The 12,874-nt window shown below is 36.2% G+C and overlaps 1 protein-coding gene across 6 annotated transcripts in view; it reads left to right on the plus strand.

Moving 5' to 3' along the window:
* Positions 1 to 12,874, plus strand: part of TBL1XR1 (TBL1X/Y related 1) — a 178,165-nt gene that overhangs the window by 149,369 nt on the left and 15,922 nt on the right. For all 6 annotated transcript variants that reach the window (XM_053903625.1, XM_053903626.1, XM_053903622.1 and 3 more), the window contains 5 exons: positions 357 to 489; positions 872 to 1,013; positions 3,568 to 3,631; positions 3,734 to 3,831; positions 5,326 to 5,386. In XM_053903625.1, the coding sequence (XP_053759600.1) occupies positions 357 to 489; positions 872 to 1,013; positions 3,568 to 3,631; positions 3,734 to 3,831; positions 5,326 to 5,386 (498 nt within the window). The remainder of the gene's footprint in view (positions 1 to 356; positions 490 to 871; positions 1,014 to 3,567; positions 3,632 to 3,733; positions 3,832 to 5,325; positions 5,387 to 12,874) is intronic.

Consider the following 12,874-nt stretch of genomic DNA (forward strand, 5'->3'; position numbering starts at 1 on the left):
GCAGAAACTCAGAATAGTGTTGGCGTGGATTATATTTAGCTCAGATCATTTTGTCATTTTAGCCATGTTTGGCTCTAACCTTGTTGCAGCCTTTCTCCCTGCCTCTCCCCCACCCCAAACACACACTCATCTTTATCTTTTAAAAATAGTATGGTCATACTTAACTAAAGATATACTTAACTTGTCCTCATGTGACAAGTGCTATATAAGCATTTTCACCATTACCTGACAGTTAAAAAACAATTTAAAAGTTACATATTATAAAGGAGGTATTTGCTGGTTAAGAATTATTTTTCCTCCTCAGGATGTTGTAATATTACCTAACTGGTATTTTCCACTTATTTCTGCTGACATAGATAATCATACTGATATGATGGAAGTGGATGGGGATGTTGAAATCCCCCCTAATAAAGCAGTTGTGTTACGGGGCCATGAATCTGAAGTTTTCATCTGTGCCTGGAACCCTGTTAGTGATCTCTTGGCATCAGGGTATGTTTCTCAAAGTGAAACTAAATGTATTTTTAAAAATATTGTACTGAACTATTACACACTTTATAAAAGCATTACTTACGTTTCCAGGTTTTTGTTGCTTCTTTGTGGTCCTTTTGCCTTTGTAAGTTGTTATTTCTTCGTAAAGAATCTTAGAAGTTTAAATCTTTGAAGTAATCTTAGAAATTTTAATTAAGCTTACTGCTTAAGAAGGTGGCCTAGGGCCCCCAAAATGGAGACTAAGAATACTCCTGGATATGGAAATCTCTAAGACTCTAGTTTTTATTTGTCTTATTAATAATAGCATATAAATATGTTGCTTTGGTTCTGGGATACTTGAGAATTTCATGAGATCGTAAATAATCTGTTGCATACTTTATAGGTCTGGAGACTCAACAGCAAGAATATGGAATCTTAGTGAAAATAGCACTAGTGGCTCCACGCAGTTAGTACTTAGACATTGTATACGAGAAGGGGGGCAAGATGTCCCAAGCAACAAGGATGTGACATCCCTAGATTGGAATGTGAGTATCACTGTTAACCACGATGAATGTAGTTACTAATGTACTTAACCTCTCTGAACCTCAGACTAATGGCAGCTTGTGTCCATTTGTCCACATGTTTTTGAATTTCACTAATAAGAACAACAAACTAGGACTCCCCATTCTGAAGTGTGGTGTTAAAAAAAACAAAGACTGGCCCTCCAGCAGTCAGACCGAGGTTCAGCTTGCAGCTCTTCAGTTTGTCTTGCAGCAGAACCTTTGTAAAACTGGTGGTGGCCCGCTCTGCATCATCTTCCTCACGTGGAAGGTACAAGTGGGATAATGGTACCTGTATAAACGAGTCAATAGATGAAAGTCAACAATAGGCACGTACTAAATCCTTAACTACGAAGTCCTTTGCTGGGGGATGAGAGAAATTTACATTAAAAAAGCATGTTCTTGTTTTTCTCATTTGCTATATCAACTGATGAAAACTTGATTGCCTGCCTTTTAGGGGCCATTAGTCTAGGTCACTTCCAGGCTTCATTCAACTGTAGCGGTCTTACACTTCTCTGATTCTGTTTGTCATTCCACATCTTTCAGAGATAACTTGACTGTTCTGACTTAACCAGAAAGTTTGAGCTCCTAGTTGATAAAGCTTCACCCTTTCATTTTCACATACGTGATTAACAGCTTCATTTGTTTCATGCCCATGATTAATTTGTGAAAAGTTAGCATTTTTACAGTTCTGTATCTTTTCCATGTTGCCTTTTTCTTTCTGCATCCATTTTTTACCTACCCTCCCTATTCTAAGAAACATCTTGGACTATTTCAGTATTACCAAGCATTTAATGGGGTTCGTGGCCCTTTCCTCAGCAAATGAACACCCTTTCCTCCTCTGGCCTCTGTTTGACAGCTTTTTGTGCAGCTTTCCAAAGTATCTTCCAAATCTCATTCCAATGAATGAGGTCTGTCTTTAAAAATGATTGCTCCAGCTAAAGTTTTCAGTTTCTTTGAAATTCTCCCAAAACTCATAGCTACCTTTCTTTAGTGTTGTCTTCCAAAATTTCCAGCAATATATTTACCCTTTCCCTCCTATGAAGTTAACAATTACAAAAATGAAAAGAGGTTTAGCATGTCACAGTATTGTTTGGTTGTAGGGTCAGGACTAAGAATTATCTTCTCAAATGGGACCTTATTTTTATATCTTAGGTCAGAGGCCTTATCGCCTTGATAATGTTATTTGGTTCAGAGGCCATATGTTAATGAAATTTACAGGTTATACTAAGGATGGTTAACAAATGGTTTGTTGAGCTTGGTGATTCTGAACTGCAAGTTACTGTTTTTAAAAGTGTGGACTTTTCAAACATGCATTATTCACTATGAACTTGAATCTTCCACTAAAAGGGGAAAATGTTATCCTTTAAAGTATACTTTTCCTACTGTAGTGGTCCATGAGCTAAGACATTTGGGCACCAGTAGTTTAAAAGAAACTTCCCATTGTGTGGAGTCTGGAAATAAGCTTTTGCTGTTGGTTTCAACATGCTCCTTCTTCCTCAGATAGAACCATAGAGCCAATTCCTGGCAGGACTGAGTCTACAACCTCTAGAACCAGCATCTGTTTGTTTCTCACTTACCTGTACGTAACGTATGGTTTGAGAGGTCTGAAAAAAGGTGATTCTTGCTTTCAATTCCCTTTACAAACACCATCAAGAAAGCACTTGAGTAAGGCAGGATTTCATTCTGTGTCTTCAGTAGTGTTTACTAATCCCAGTAATAGTCTGTTTCATGCACTCTGTAACTTGCACTTCCGTAAATCTGTCCTTCTGTTGTACCATTCATCAAGGTCAGACACAGCGAGGGAATATAAGATTAGAGAAATTGGTATGGATTTCTCCTTGTGGTAAAGTAGTTCCAGGCAATGTACTCACTTCATTGTAAAGTCAGCCTATGCTCTTTTCTGGCTTTTTTTTTTCTTGTATTTATTTATTTATTTTTTTAATAGGATCTCATATTGGGAAAGAATTAACAAAGGAAAGAAACATTCAGTGATATTTAAGTATCTGGTCATCTGAAACAGCAGTGTTGTTTGGCTCACACACAATACAAGCTTCATTTAGACAGTAAAAGGTTTAGAGGGAGGGCCATATAAAAACTTCTACTTATAACAAAATGTTTTAGCCAATTTTGCTTTTTACTGTTAAATCATTATTATATGATTTTGATGTCCTTCCCAGTCTACCACCCTACTCCCATCTTTCATCATGTGCACCTATGAGAATACTGGAGACCCTAGCACGCATAAAGGTAGTGATGGTCCTGCCTCAGAGTGCTTCCTGTCATTCTTAAGATTTGGATATAAGGCTCACACACTGACTGAATGCTGATTAAATAAATACTAGCTTCACAGCAATAAAGGGTGTTTTGTAGGTCTTTGGTAACATTCCCAAATAGGCAGTTTGGGAATTGGCAAACAGAAATTTTGAGGCAGAGAATGTCAAGGATCTGCTATTCCTAAGGTTTAAATATGAAATAGTCTAATAATTAAATGCAGTTTTTGGATTATATAATTGAAGGAAATGTGTTTCTCTGACAGAGTGAAGGTACACTTCTAGCAACTGGTTCATACGATGGATTTGCCAGAATATGGACTAAAGATGGTAAATGAAGCATTTGTCTTTTCATATATTGTTGTTGATCTAAGTTTAAAGCTTGAAGTAATTTTAATGGGTTTTTTTGTTTGTTTGTTTTTTAAATATTAGGTAACCTTGCTAGCACCTTGGGGCAGCATAAAGGCCCTATATTTGCATTGAAGTGGAATAAGAAAGGAAATTTCATCCTAAGTGCTGGAGTAGACAAGGTAAAAGAACATTAAACTAAGTTTTATAAAGGTTAATGTGTTACAGAGTATAACCTAAAGTATTTTCTTCTGCTAATCATATAAACAACAAAACATTCATATATGGGAAATTCAGTATGAATTTATGATGATAATAGAAATGCTCTTAGATTTTCTATCCACTTATTCCTGAATTTACTCATAAAAATGCCATTTGTTTTATTTTTTTATCTTTGTGACCATGCCTCAGTTTTGGTGGAATTTGTGGGAATAATGAATGTCATACCTCCCATACTCTGCTTCCCTTCTCTTGTTTCTAGTTTATCTCAGCTATGAAAATAGCTCCGGAGTGATTCCATGAGAAATCTTAGAGCCAGTCTGTTAGCTGAACTGCGGGTGTTTAATTGAAAATGTAAGAAATGCAGGATCTTTCCAGCTTTTTTCACCTAGCTAGGCTGGAAAATATGGATAGGTTGAAAATACAGCCTTCTTGCTTTCATTTTCCTAGGTCAGCCCCTTTACCATACCTCCCAAGGTGAATAGAGGTTTAAGATTATTTTAATCCAGGGGCACTTGGGTGGCTCAGTAGGTTAAGCGTCTGACTTCATTCAGCTCAAGTCTGAACTCACTGTGAGTTCAACCCCCACGTTGGGCTCTTATGCTGACAGTTCAGAGTCTGGAGCCCACTTTGGATTCTGTGTCTCCCTGGCTCTCTGACCCTCCCCCACTCGTGCTCGCTCGCTGTCTCTCTCTCTCTCTCTCTCTCTCTCTCTGTCTCTCTGTCTCAAAAAAAAATAAAAGATTATTTTAATCCAGGAAAGTATATGATCATAGTTAACTGAATGAGTTGTCAGAAGTAGAGAGAAAAAAAAAAAAAAAGGAAGGAAAGTAAAGGAGGCCAGGAATAGGAGGGAAAAGTTCCATTAATAACCATTGCCACTGTATGATGCTTTACATCCCCAGAGTTACACTAGTAATGGGAGGGTGTTTAAAGGAGTTCTGAATATATATCCACTCAGATTTATTTGTCATACTTGCATATACTATACAAGACGTTGTCTTCAATCTTGTCAAAATTCAAGCTGCCGTAATGTATAAATGTGAGCTTTAAAAATCTTAGTATTGAGAATTGGCTGATGACTTTATTAACCAAGAATTTGCCTCCTAATAGCTAAAAAGGTAGAAAAATTTTTTACACTAAATACGCTATTGCAATTGAGTTTCTAAAGCATTGTAATATAATGTCTGGTATTTTGTAGACAGATAATAATTATTTGAAGTAAGTTGACTGATGAAAAATCACCAGGGGAAACTGAAACTACTTAATAGTCATTTTCCCCCCACCAAAAAATGAAATATACTCTCGTACTATTGGGGATAAAGTAAATGTTAAAAATTAAATTCACTTTGACATTTCCCATTGCTTTAACATAGTTAGGCATCTTATGTATGCATCTGTCATAAACACCTTTTAACATTACTCTTAATATATTTTCCTTTTCTTTTCTATCTTAGACTACAATTATTTGGGATGCACATACTGGTGAGGCCAAGCAGCAGTTTCCTTTTCATTCAGGTAAATCTTCACAATTTCCATGAGAACTGGAGTTTTCTTCTGTTTTTCTAATTAAACTTATAAAGGGATATAATTTACTTAAAATCTTGAAATATCAAATATCAATCTTGTTACTAGTCCTTTGAAGAGTTGATGTTCCATGACTTTCAGATTGTTAATTGTCAGGGGATCATCAAACGTTTTCTGTGAAATGTACCGTTAAAAAAGCATTTGCAGCCTAGTGCAATTAGATCGGTATTATTTAATGGTGAAAACATAGATTTTTTAATCAGGCGGTCTAAGTTTGAATGGCAGTTCCACCCCCACTTAACAAGCTTTAAGACTGAGGAAGTCATTTAAACTTTCTGAGTCTCATTTTCTCTATAAATGAAGGATTATAATTATACTTATTTGTTATGAGGATAAAACTAAATAATGTTTAGGAAAATAATGTATAAACTCATACAAATTAAGGTGTTGTCATTTCTCATTTTGGACTCGTTTCTAAGTCGGTCCTCCTGTGTACATGAAATTAAAAAAAATAGGTTTTCCAAGCATTGTTGGAACTTTGGTACTTTGGATGGATTTCTCTTCTAAAAAATAATTTGACACTTAAATACAGTAACTCTGAGCTGACCTCTCCCACCCCCCACCCCCACCCCACCAACATTCTGTGCTCCTACCTCCTTGATACATAGCCATGCACCAGGTATACAACTTGATGAGTGGACACGGCTGGATTTTAGTACCAGCTCTCCCTGGCTTTGTGCTTTTCTCAGGGAGTTTCCTGATGATAATTACTAATATTAAACAAGATGCCTAATAACTACAGTTGACCCTTGTTAACAACACAGGTTTGAACTGTGCAGGTCCACTTATATACGTGTTTTTTTTTTTTTTTTCCAGTAAATACAGTTGCAATACTGTAAATTTATTTTCTTTTTTATTATTATTTTCTTAGCATTTTCTTCTCTCTAGCTTTTTATTCTAAGAATACAGTATAAAATTCATACAACATACAAAATATGTGTTAATTGACTGTTTATATTAATTGATAAGGCCTTTGGTCAACAATTAGGCTATTAGTAGTTAAGTTTTGGAAAAGTCAAAAGTTACATGAGGATTTTCAACCGCATGTGGAGGGGGTAGGTCAGGCCCCTAACCCTTGTGTGGTTCAAGGGTCAGCTGTATTAGAACAGTAGTGTTACTATTTTACTTGATTTAACTGCTGCTTTGATGATTTTGTTGTGATTGGGAAGAGTTTTGTTTTGAAAGGTAACTGAAGGTAACTGGTTATTTTCAAATCTTTGGTGACATCCTTTTCACACATAGCCAGTAGCACAGCATCACCTTTAAAATTAAAACAGCTTCTGACATTTTGGCTTTTTGTCTTTTCTATTTAGTGTGACTAAACAAGCCAAATAAGGTACAAAAGTGACTGTTCTGTAGTACCTAGGTAACATAATTTTGCAAGCATCATTTTAAACAATTCAGCTTGATTAAAGCTTACCACATTTACACATCAGTTTTTGTTTACCTGTTTTACTTCCTTTTCACCTTTGTTTCTAATCTTCACCCAGATAGATTTCTCTTAGGCCTCTGGCTCTTCCACTTAAAAGTTTCTCCTGCCTCCTAAGAGTGATGAAAAGTTGAAATAAGTTAAGTGTTTGGTACTGTTACTAGCTACTATGTAACCTAAACCACCTTTGTGTTAGAGATGGTGCCCTTAGTAGTATACATGATTCCCTTCAGTCCTGGCTACAAGCTGATGAGGTAGGTGGCATTGAAGTCATTTTACAAGTTAAATAGGCTTTTTACCCATGATATTCTTTCTTGCCATGCATTTTTGTCTTTTTAAACAGCTTTATTGAAGTATAATTGTCATAAAATGAACTATACACAGTTAAATTGTGCAATTTGATATGTTTTGACATATGCATATACCATTGAAACCATCACCACACTTCAGATAATGAATACACCTGTTAGTTTCAGAAGTTTCCTCCTGCACCTTTGTGATCTCTCCCCTCTATGCCCAGACAAAGCCACTCATGGCCTTTCTTCACCACATGTTCGTTTACATTATGTAAACGGAATCACACCGTATGTATTCTCTTTTCATCTGGCTTCTTTCCCTCTGTATAATTGTTTTGCATTCCCTTCAGTTGATGATTGATATTCCATTGTATGGATACACCACAGTTTATCCATTTACCTGTTGAAGCAAATTTGGGTTGTTTCTAATTTTTTGGGCTACATAAATAAAACTGGTATCAATATTCATGTTCAGGTCTTATGTGGACTCATGCTTTCATTTGTTCCATGTAAATATCTAAGAATAGAAAAGCTAGATCATACAGGAAGTTATATGTTTAACTTGTTAATAAACAGCTGAACTGGTTTTCCAAAGTTTACAAACTGGTTTACATTTGCACCAGAGGTGGATATTCTAGTCCCTCCATGTCCTTGCAGTACTTGATAAGTGGTCAGTGTCATTAATTGGAGCCACTCTAATCAGTGGGTATTGGTATTCCACTGTGGCTTAGTTTGCATTTTCTAACGACTAATGATGTTGAGCATCTTGTCATGTACTGTTTACCATCTGTAGATCTTATTTGGTGAAGTGTCTGTTCAAATCTTTGGACCTTTAATTTATTGTTTTCTTATTACTGAGTGTTGTGAGTTCTTTATTCTGGGAACAAGTTTATCAGGTATTTACAAATGCTGTCTTGGAGTCTGTGGCTTCATTTTGCATTGTTTTACCAGTGTGCCTCTGTGCCAACTCTACTTCAAACAAAACCAAACCAAACAAAATGTCCCTCGAAGATCAGGAGTTATTAATGTTGATGAATTTCATAAATTATTTATTCTTTTATGTATCATGCTTTCAGTGTCTATCTAATTTGCTTTTTGTTTGCTTGATGTGGAAGTTAAGGTCACTGATTTGAGACCTTTCTGCTTTTCTGATATGGATATTTAGTGCTATAAATTTACTTCTAACTACTAATTAGTGACATCTCTGTCTGCATAGCTCTCTCTTCCAGTAATGTCCTATGAATTCCAGCTATCTTGGTCTCCCCAGATTCTCAGCTTTATCTTCAGCTCAGGAATTGCATTGATCTCTGCCTAGAGAGATTCCTCTTTCCTTTGCCAAGACTTGGACACCCCCCCCCCCTCCCCGACCCCATCCCGAATTTATGAGCTTGGGCAATTTTTTAAGAGCACATTGGTGGTTGGTTTCCATTTTGTCAGGAACCACTGTCTTTCATTGCTTGAAGTCTGGTGTCTTAAATTGTTATTTCACATTTTTGTTCTGGTCGTTGGGCAGGAGGTAAATTTTGTCACTATTACTCCATCTTGACCAGAAATAGAAGTCTACGATGCTTTTTAAGTTACCATATTTTAATTGCTGTGCTAAATTTTCTCAATATACACTTTTGCATAAAACATAAATCATGATTACAGATGAGTTGCAATGAGTGACCATTTCATACCCATTAATATGGCTATAAAAAGTAATGTTCATGAGGGGGTGGAGAAATTAAGGCCCTGATACTTTACTAGTAGGTTTGTAAAATGGTCACTGTGGCAAGCAGTACAACAGTTCCTCAAAAAACTAAACATACAATTACCATGTTATGATCCAGCAATTCTGCACCTAGGTATATCTCCAAAAGAATTGAAAGCAGGGACTTGAACAGATTCTTGTATGTCAGTGTTCATAGCAGTATAGCAATAGTAGCCAATAGGTTGAAACAACCCAATGTCCAACAGATGAATGGGTAAACAAAATATGTATACAATGGGTTATTATTCAGGCATAAAAAGGAAAGAAATTCTGAAACATGCTGCATTAGTGAATCTCACACATGTGCTCAGTGAAATAAAGCAGACACATAGGGTCAAATCATATGATTGTGCTTATAGTAAATATCTAGAATAGAAAAATGCAGAGACAAAAAGTAAAAGATTAGAAGTTCTCAGTGGTGGGAGGGAGAAATAGGGAATTATTGCTTGATGGCTACAGAGTTTCTGTTTGGGATGATGAAAAAGTTTTGGAAATAGTGGTGATGGTTGCACAACCTTGTGAATGTAATACTACTGATTGTACACTTAATAAATGACAAATTTTATGTTAAATATGACCACAATATATCAAAATTAATAATAAAATATACCAAAACTCATTGAATTGTACACTTTAAATGGATAAATTTTATGGTATGTGATTTATATATTAACTGTTTCTAAAAAATGCAAATGAATAATAAAAGCCTTTCTCTCCTTACTGCATAGGTTTGGGTCATTCATTACATTTTTAAATTACAAAGGATTGAGGGAGTAACAAAAATATATCAAATTACAGAAGACGAAAATTAGAATCTTAGCTCCAAGATTTTAAAGGGTTGTGTAACCCTAGTCAAAGTAATTAACTTTTCTTTATCCCTTTTATCATACATAAAATGAGACCAGTATTAGCAAACACACCTCTCACATATCACTTACAGAAAAATGCATTTTATTAGAGTTGCATTTGTTTTTTTTTTTTTTTTTTAATTTCTTTATTAGTTTCTATACCCAACATGGGGCTCAAACTCATGACCCCAAGATCAAGAATTGTATGCTCCTCCGACTAAGCCAGCCAGGAGCCCAGTAGAGATGCATTTCTATCCTAAAGAATTGGCATTACCTAGACTCATTTTAGGAATAAATACAAAGTAAGGAACTATGTGTTCTTAGATTACACCCAATTTTGTAACTATTGTATTCTGTGAGCTAGGCATATCACAAAGCATAAATACTACAACTCACGTCGCAGCATTCCCCAGCTTCCCCCAATTACCTTCACCTGGCCATACAGTTTCTTTTTGTTTTGTTCTGAACCTAATGGTATACTTATTTGAATGCCACTTCTTATTTTGTCAGCCTCCTATCTCCTGTTTTGCAGATGGCTTTGCATAGAAATAACATCCTGGTGCATCATGACAGATACTTGGCATTCTTTATAGAATTTTATTATACTTTTAATTGTTTTCTAAGTTTATTAGACTTTTCAGGCCCTTTTTCCCCTATCACTCAACATTAGGACAAATTCTTTATCAAAGAAGCAGTTTGTTAAAATTATTTTTCAAATGATATCTTCTGTAATAATATTTAGTGTCAAAATGAAAGTGTAGTAGGTACTGAGTCAAATTCCTGACGTGAAAACAGAGTCTAAACCAGATACCAAGAAGGGGAATTTAATACAAGGAAATAGTTAAAAGGTGTTGGAAGAGTGAAAAACAGGAATGTTTAGTAACTCAGAGTGTAACAACTGCAGAAAACCTAAGACTATAGAGAAGGCAGGATCTCACTGCCCAGTGGGAATTAGAACTGTTAAAAAAACAAAAGAAAACAAAACAAAACAACGATCTGGCAAGACTAGGCACCTTGGAGTGAGTAATCGTTGCCACTGCCAGAGACCCAGCCTTGAAAGAGAGAGAACAAAATTGTCTGTCTTCTCTGTCTTGACCGTGATCTCTTGACTGTGTCCTCCACCGTATGAACCCATCTGGAAACCAGTAGGCACAGGAGTCTGGGATATGTAATTTGGAAGAGTCCCCCTCTGCGTGTAGAGTATAGCAGGACAGAGTGTGTTAGGAATGGCCCTGAGAGTAAGCAGACAACGACCAGGACAGTCATCCACATGCTCTAAGATGATGTGATGCATACAGACTAGCAGCAGAGCTCATACGTAGTGCTGATCAAAGTTGGATATACTTTGGATCATAGTACTGATCAAAGTATTTTTTGTTGCTGGCTGATTTAAGTTGGATTCTCCTGGAAGCAGACCTTGAGCAAGGGATTTGAGTGAAGTGCTTTATTAAGGAAAACACTCTCAGGAGAAACAAGTGAGGAATTATAGAGAATAGAATGGGAAAGCAGGAGGGAACCACGGAAGAAGGGAGCATTTTCTGGAAAAGAGGGCCTGGCCTTAGCCTAATCCAGGCCAGGCTTTGAATTGTTTGTTACACCTTGGAGTTTTCCATCTTGAACCATATACTAGATTTTTGAATCTCCCTCTTTCTCCCCCAAACTCAACTATATACCACCAGCCATCTTGTGGGGTAGGAGGATGGAGACAGCAGCAGAACAAGGTGGTTCTCTGAAGAAATTTGCCACTGGGAACCCATAGCACCTAAACATGCAGAAGCTAAAAATTCAACACATAGTTCGGGTAAAGAGGGTATGCAAGGGAGGGGAATAGCAGACACCTCTATAGTCATGTTCCCTTATGATGGTAACAGAATATAGCTCTGCACTTCACTCCGCTCACCAGTGCTAAAATTATGTGTGACTTTGTTGTTTTTCATTAATTTGGGGGGAATGTTCATAATTTGAAAATTTTGTACAAAAGGTGAATTTATGTTCGTATTTTTATATGCCCACTATATTTTTCATAAGGTTGCTTTGGGAGAGGATTAAATATGATAATTCCAAATAGTCTCAAATTCCATACCCCCTTCCATAGCAAGTTTCTATTAAACTGTTCTATTTCTTTCTTGCCTGTATTATTTTCCTTTACTGACTCAATCCAAGTAATATCCTGATTCTTGGTTTTTCATTGTAGAAATATACCCAAACGTAATGGTTCTACATTGTCTGGTCATATTATTACCATTAGCTTCCTTTATATTCTGGATTTTAGTTTTTCAGTCCATTTCACTATTGCCTGTTGTCCTTTTTTTTTTTTTTTTTTTTTTAAATGTCTTGTTGTAGTTGCTCAAAATTCTCCATTTTGAGTCATAAATGCTTTAATTATTCTTTTTGCTGTTCTTTTCCATAGTTGTAAGCTCTTACACATGATGTATTCCTTGGCCTATCAGTCTAACAGTGCTCAAAACACCTATTTATAATATGCTCAGTATAAAAATAGCCATTTACTATTATGCGTAGATACATACAATGAGGAAGTGGCTTTCGCCCCCCCCCCCCCCATAGGTACCAGTTTTGACCTACTTTATTAAATTCTTTATGTCTCCAGTAATGGGCATACACAGCTTAACTTCAACTTTCCTATTTTTCTCCTTGTCTCTGAGTGCTTGCTCTAAATGGTAAACTTGTTCTGTGAAGGGCAAGAAAGGAACTTTTTTAGGCTTTATAAGCTGTTGAATTTCTGTTGCAGCCAGTTGAGTCTGCCCTTGTAGTGCAAAACAGCCATGGGTCATAAGTAACCAAATGAACTTAGCTAGATTTTAATAAAATTTTATTATAAGGACACTAAAATCTGAGTTTCCTACGATTTTTATATTCATAGGTCTTCTTTTGATCATGTGTCACCTTTTAATATCTACACCCAGCCAAATGAAATGTAAAAACTACTCTTGGTTAATGGCCATAGTGTGTCCCTACTGCTGTAAATCCATTGTTTTTTGTATGCTCCTATTGTTTAACCCCGTTACTTGCTATCATTACCTTAATCTGCATTACTAATTGTAGAGAACCTTTGCACCTTGGAGCAGGGAGAAA

This window comes from Panthera pardus, unplaced genomic scaffold, assembly GCF_024362965.1.
Source record: "Panthera pardus isolate Hobbes unplaced genomic scaffold, ASM2436296v1 HiC_scaffold_16, whole genome shotgun sequence".
Taxonomy (NCBI): Eukaryota; Metazoa; Chordata; class Mammalia; order Carnivora; family Felidae; genus Panthera; species Panthera pardus.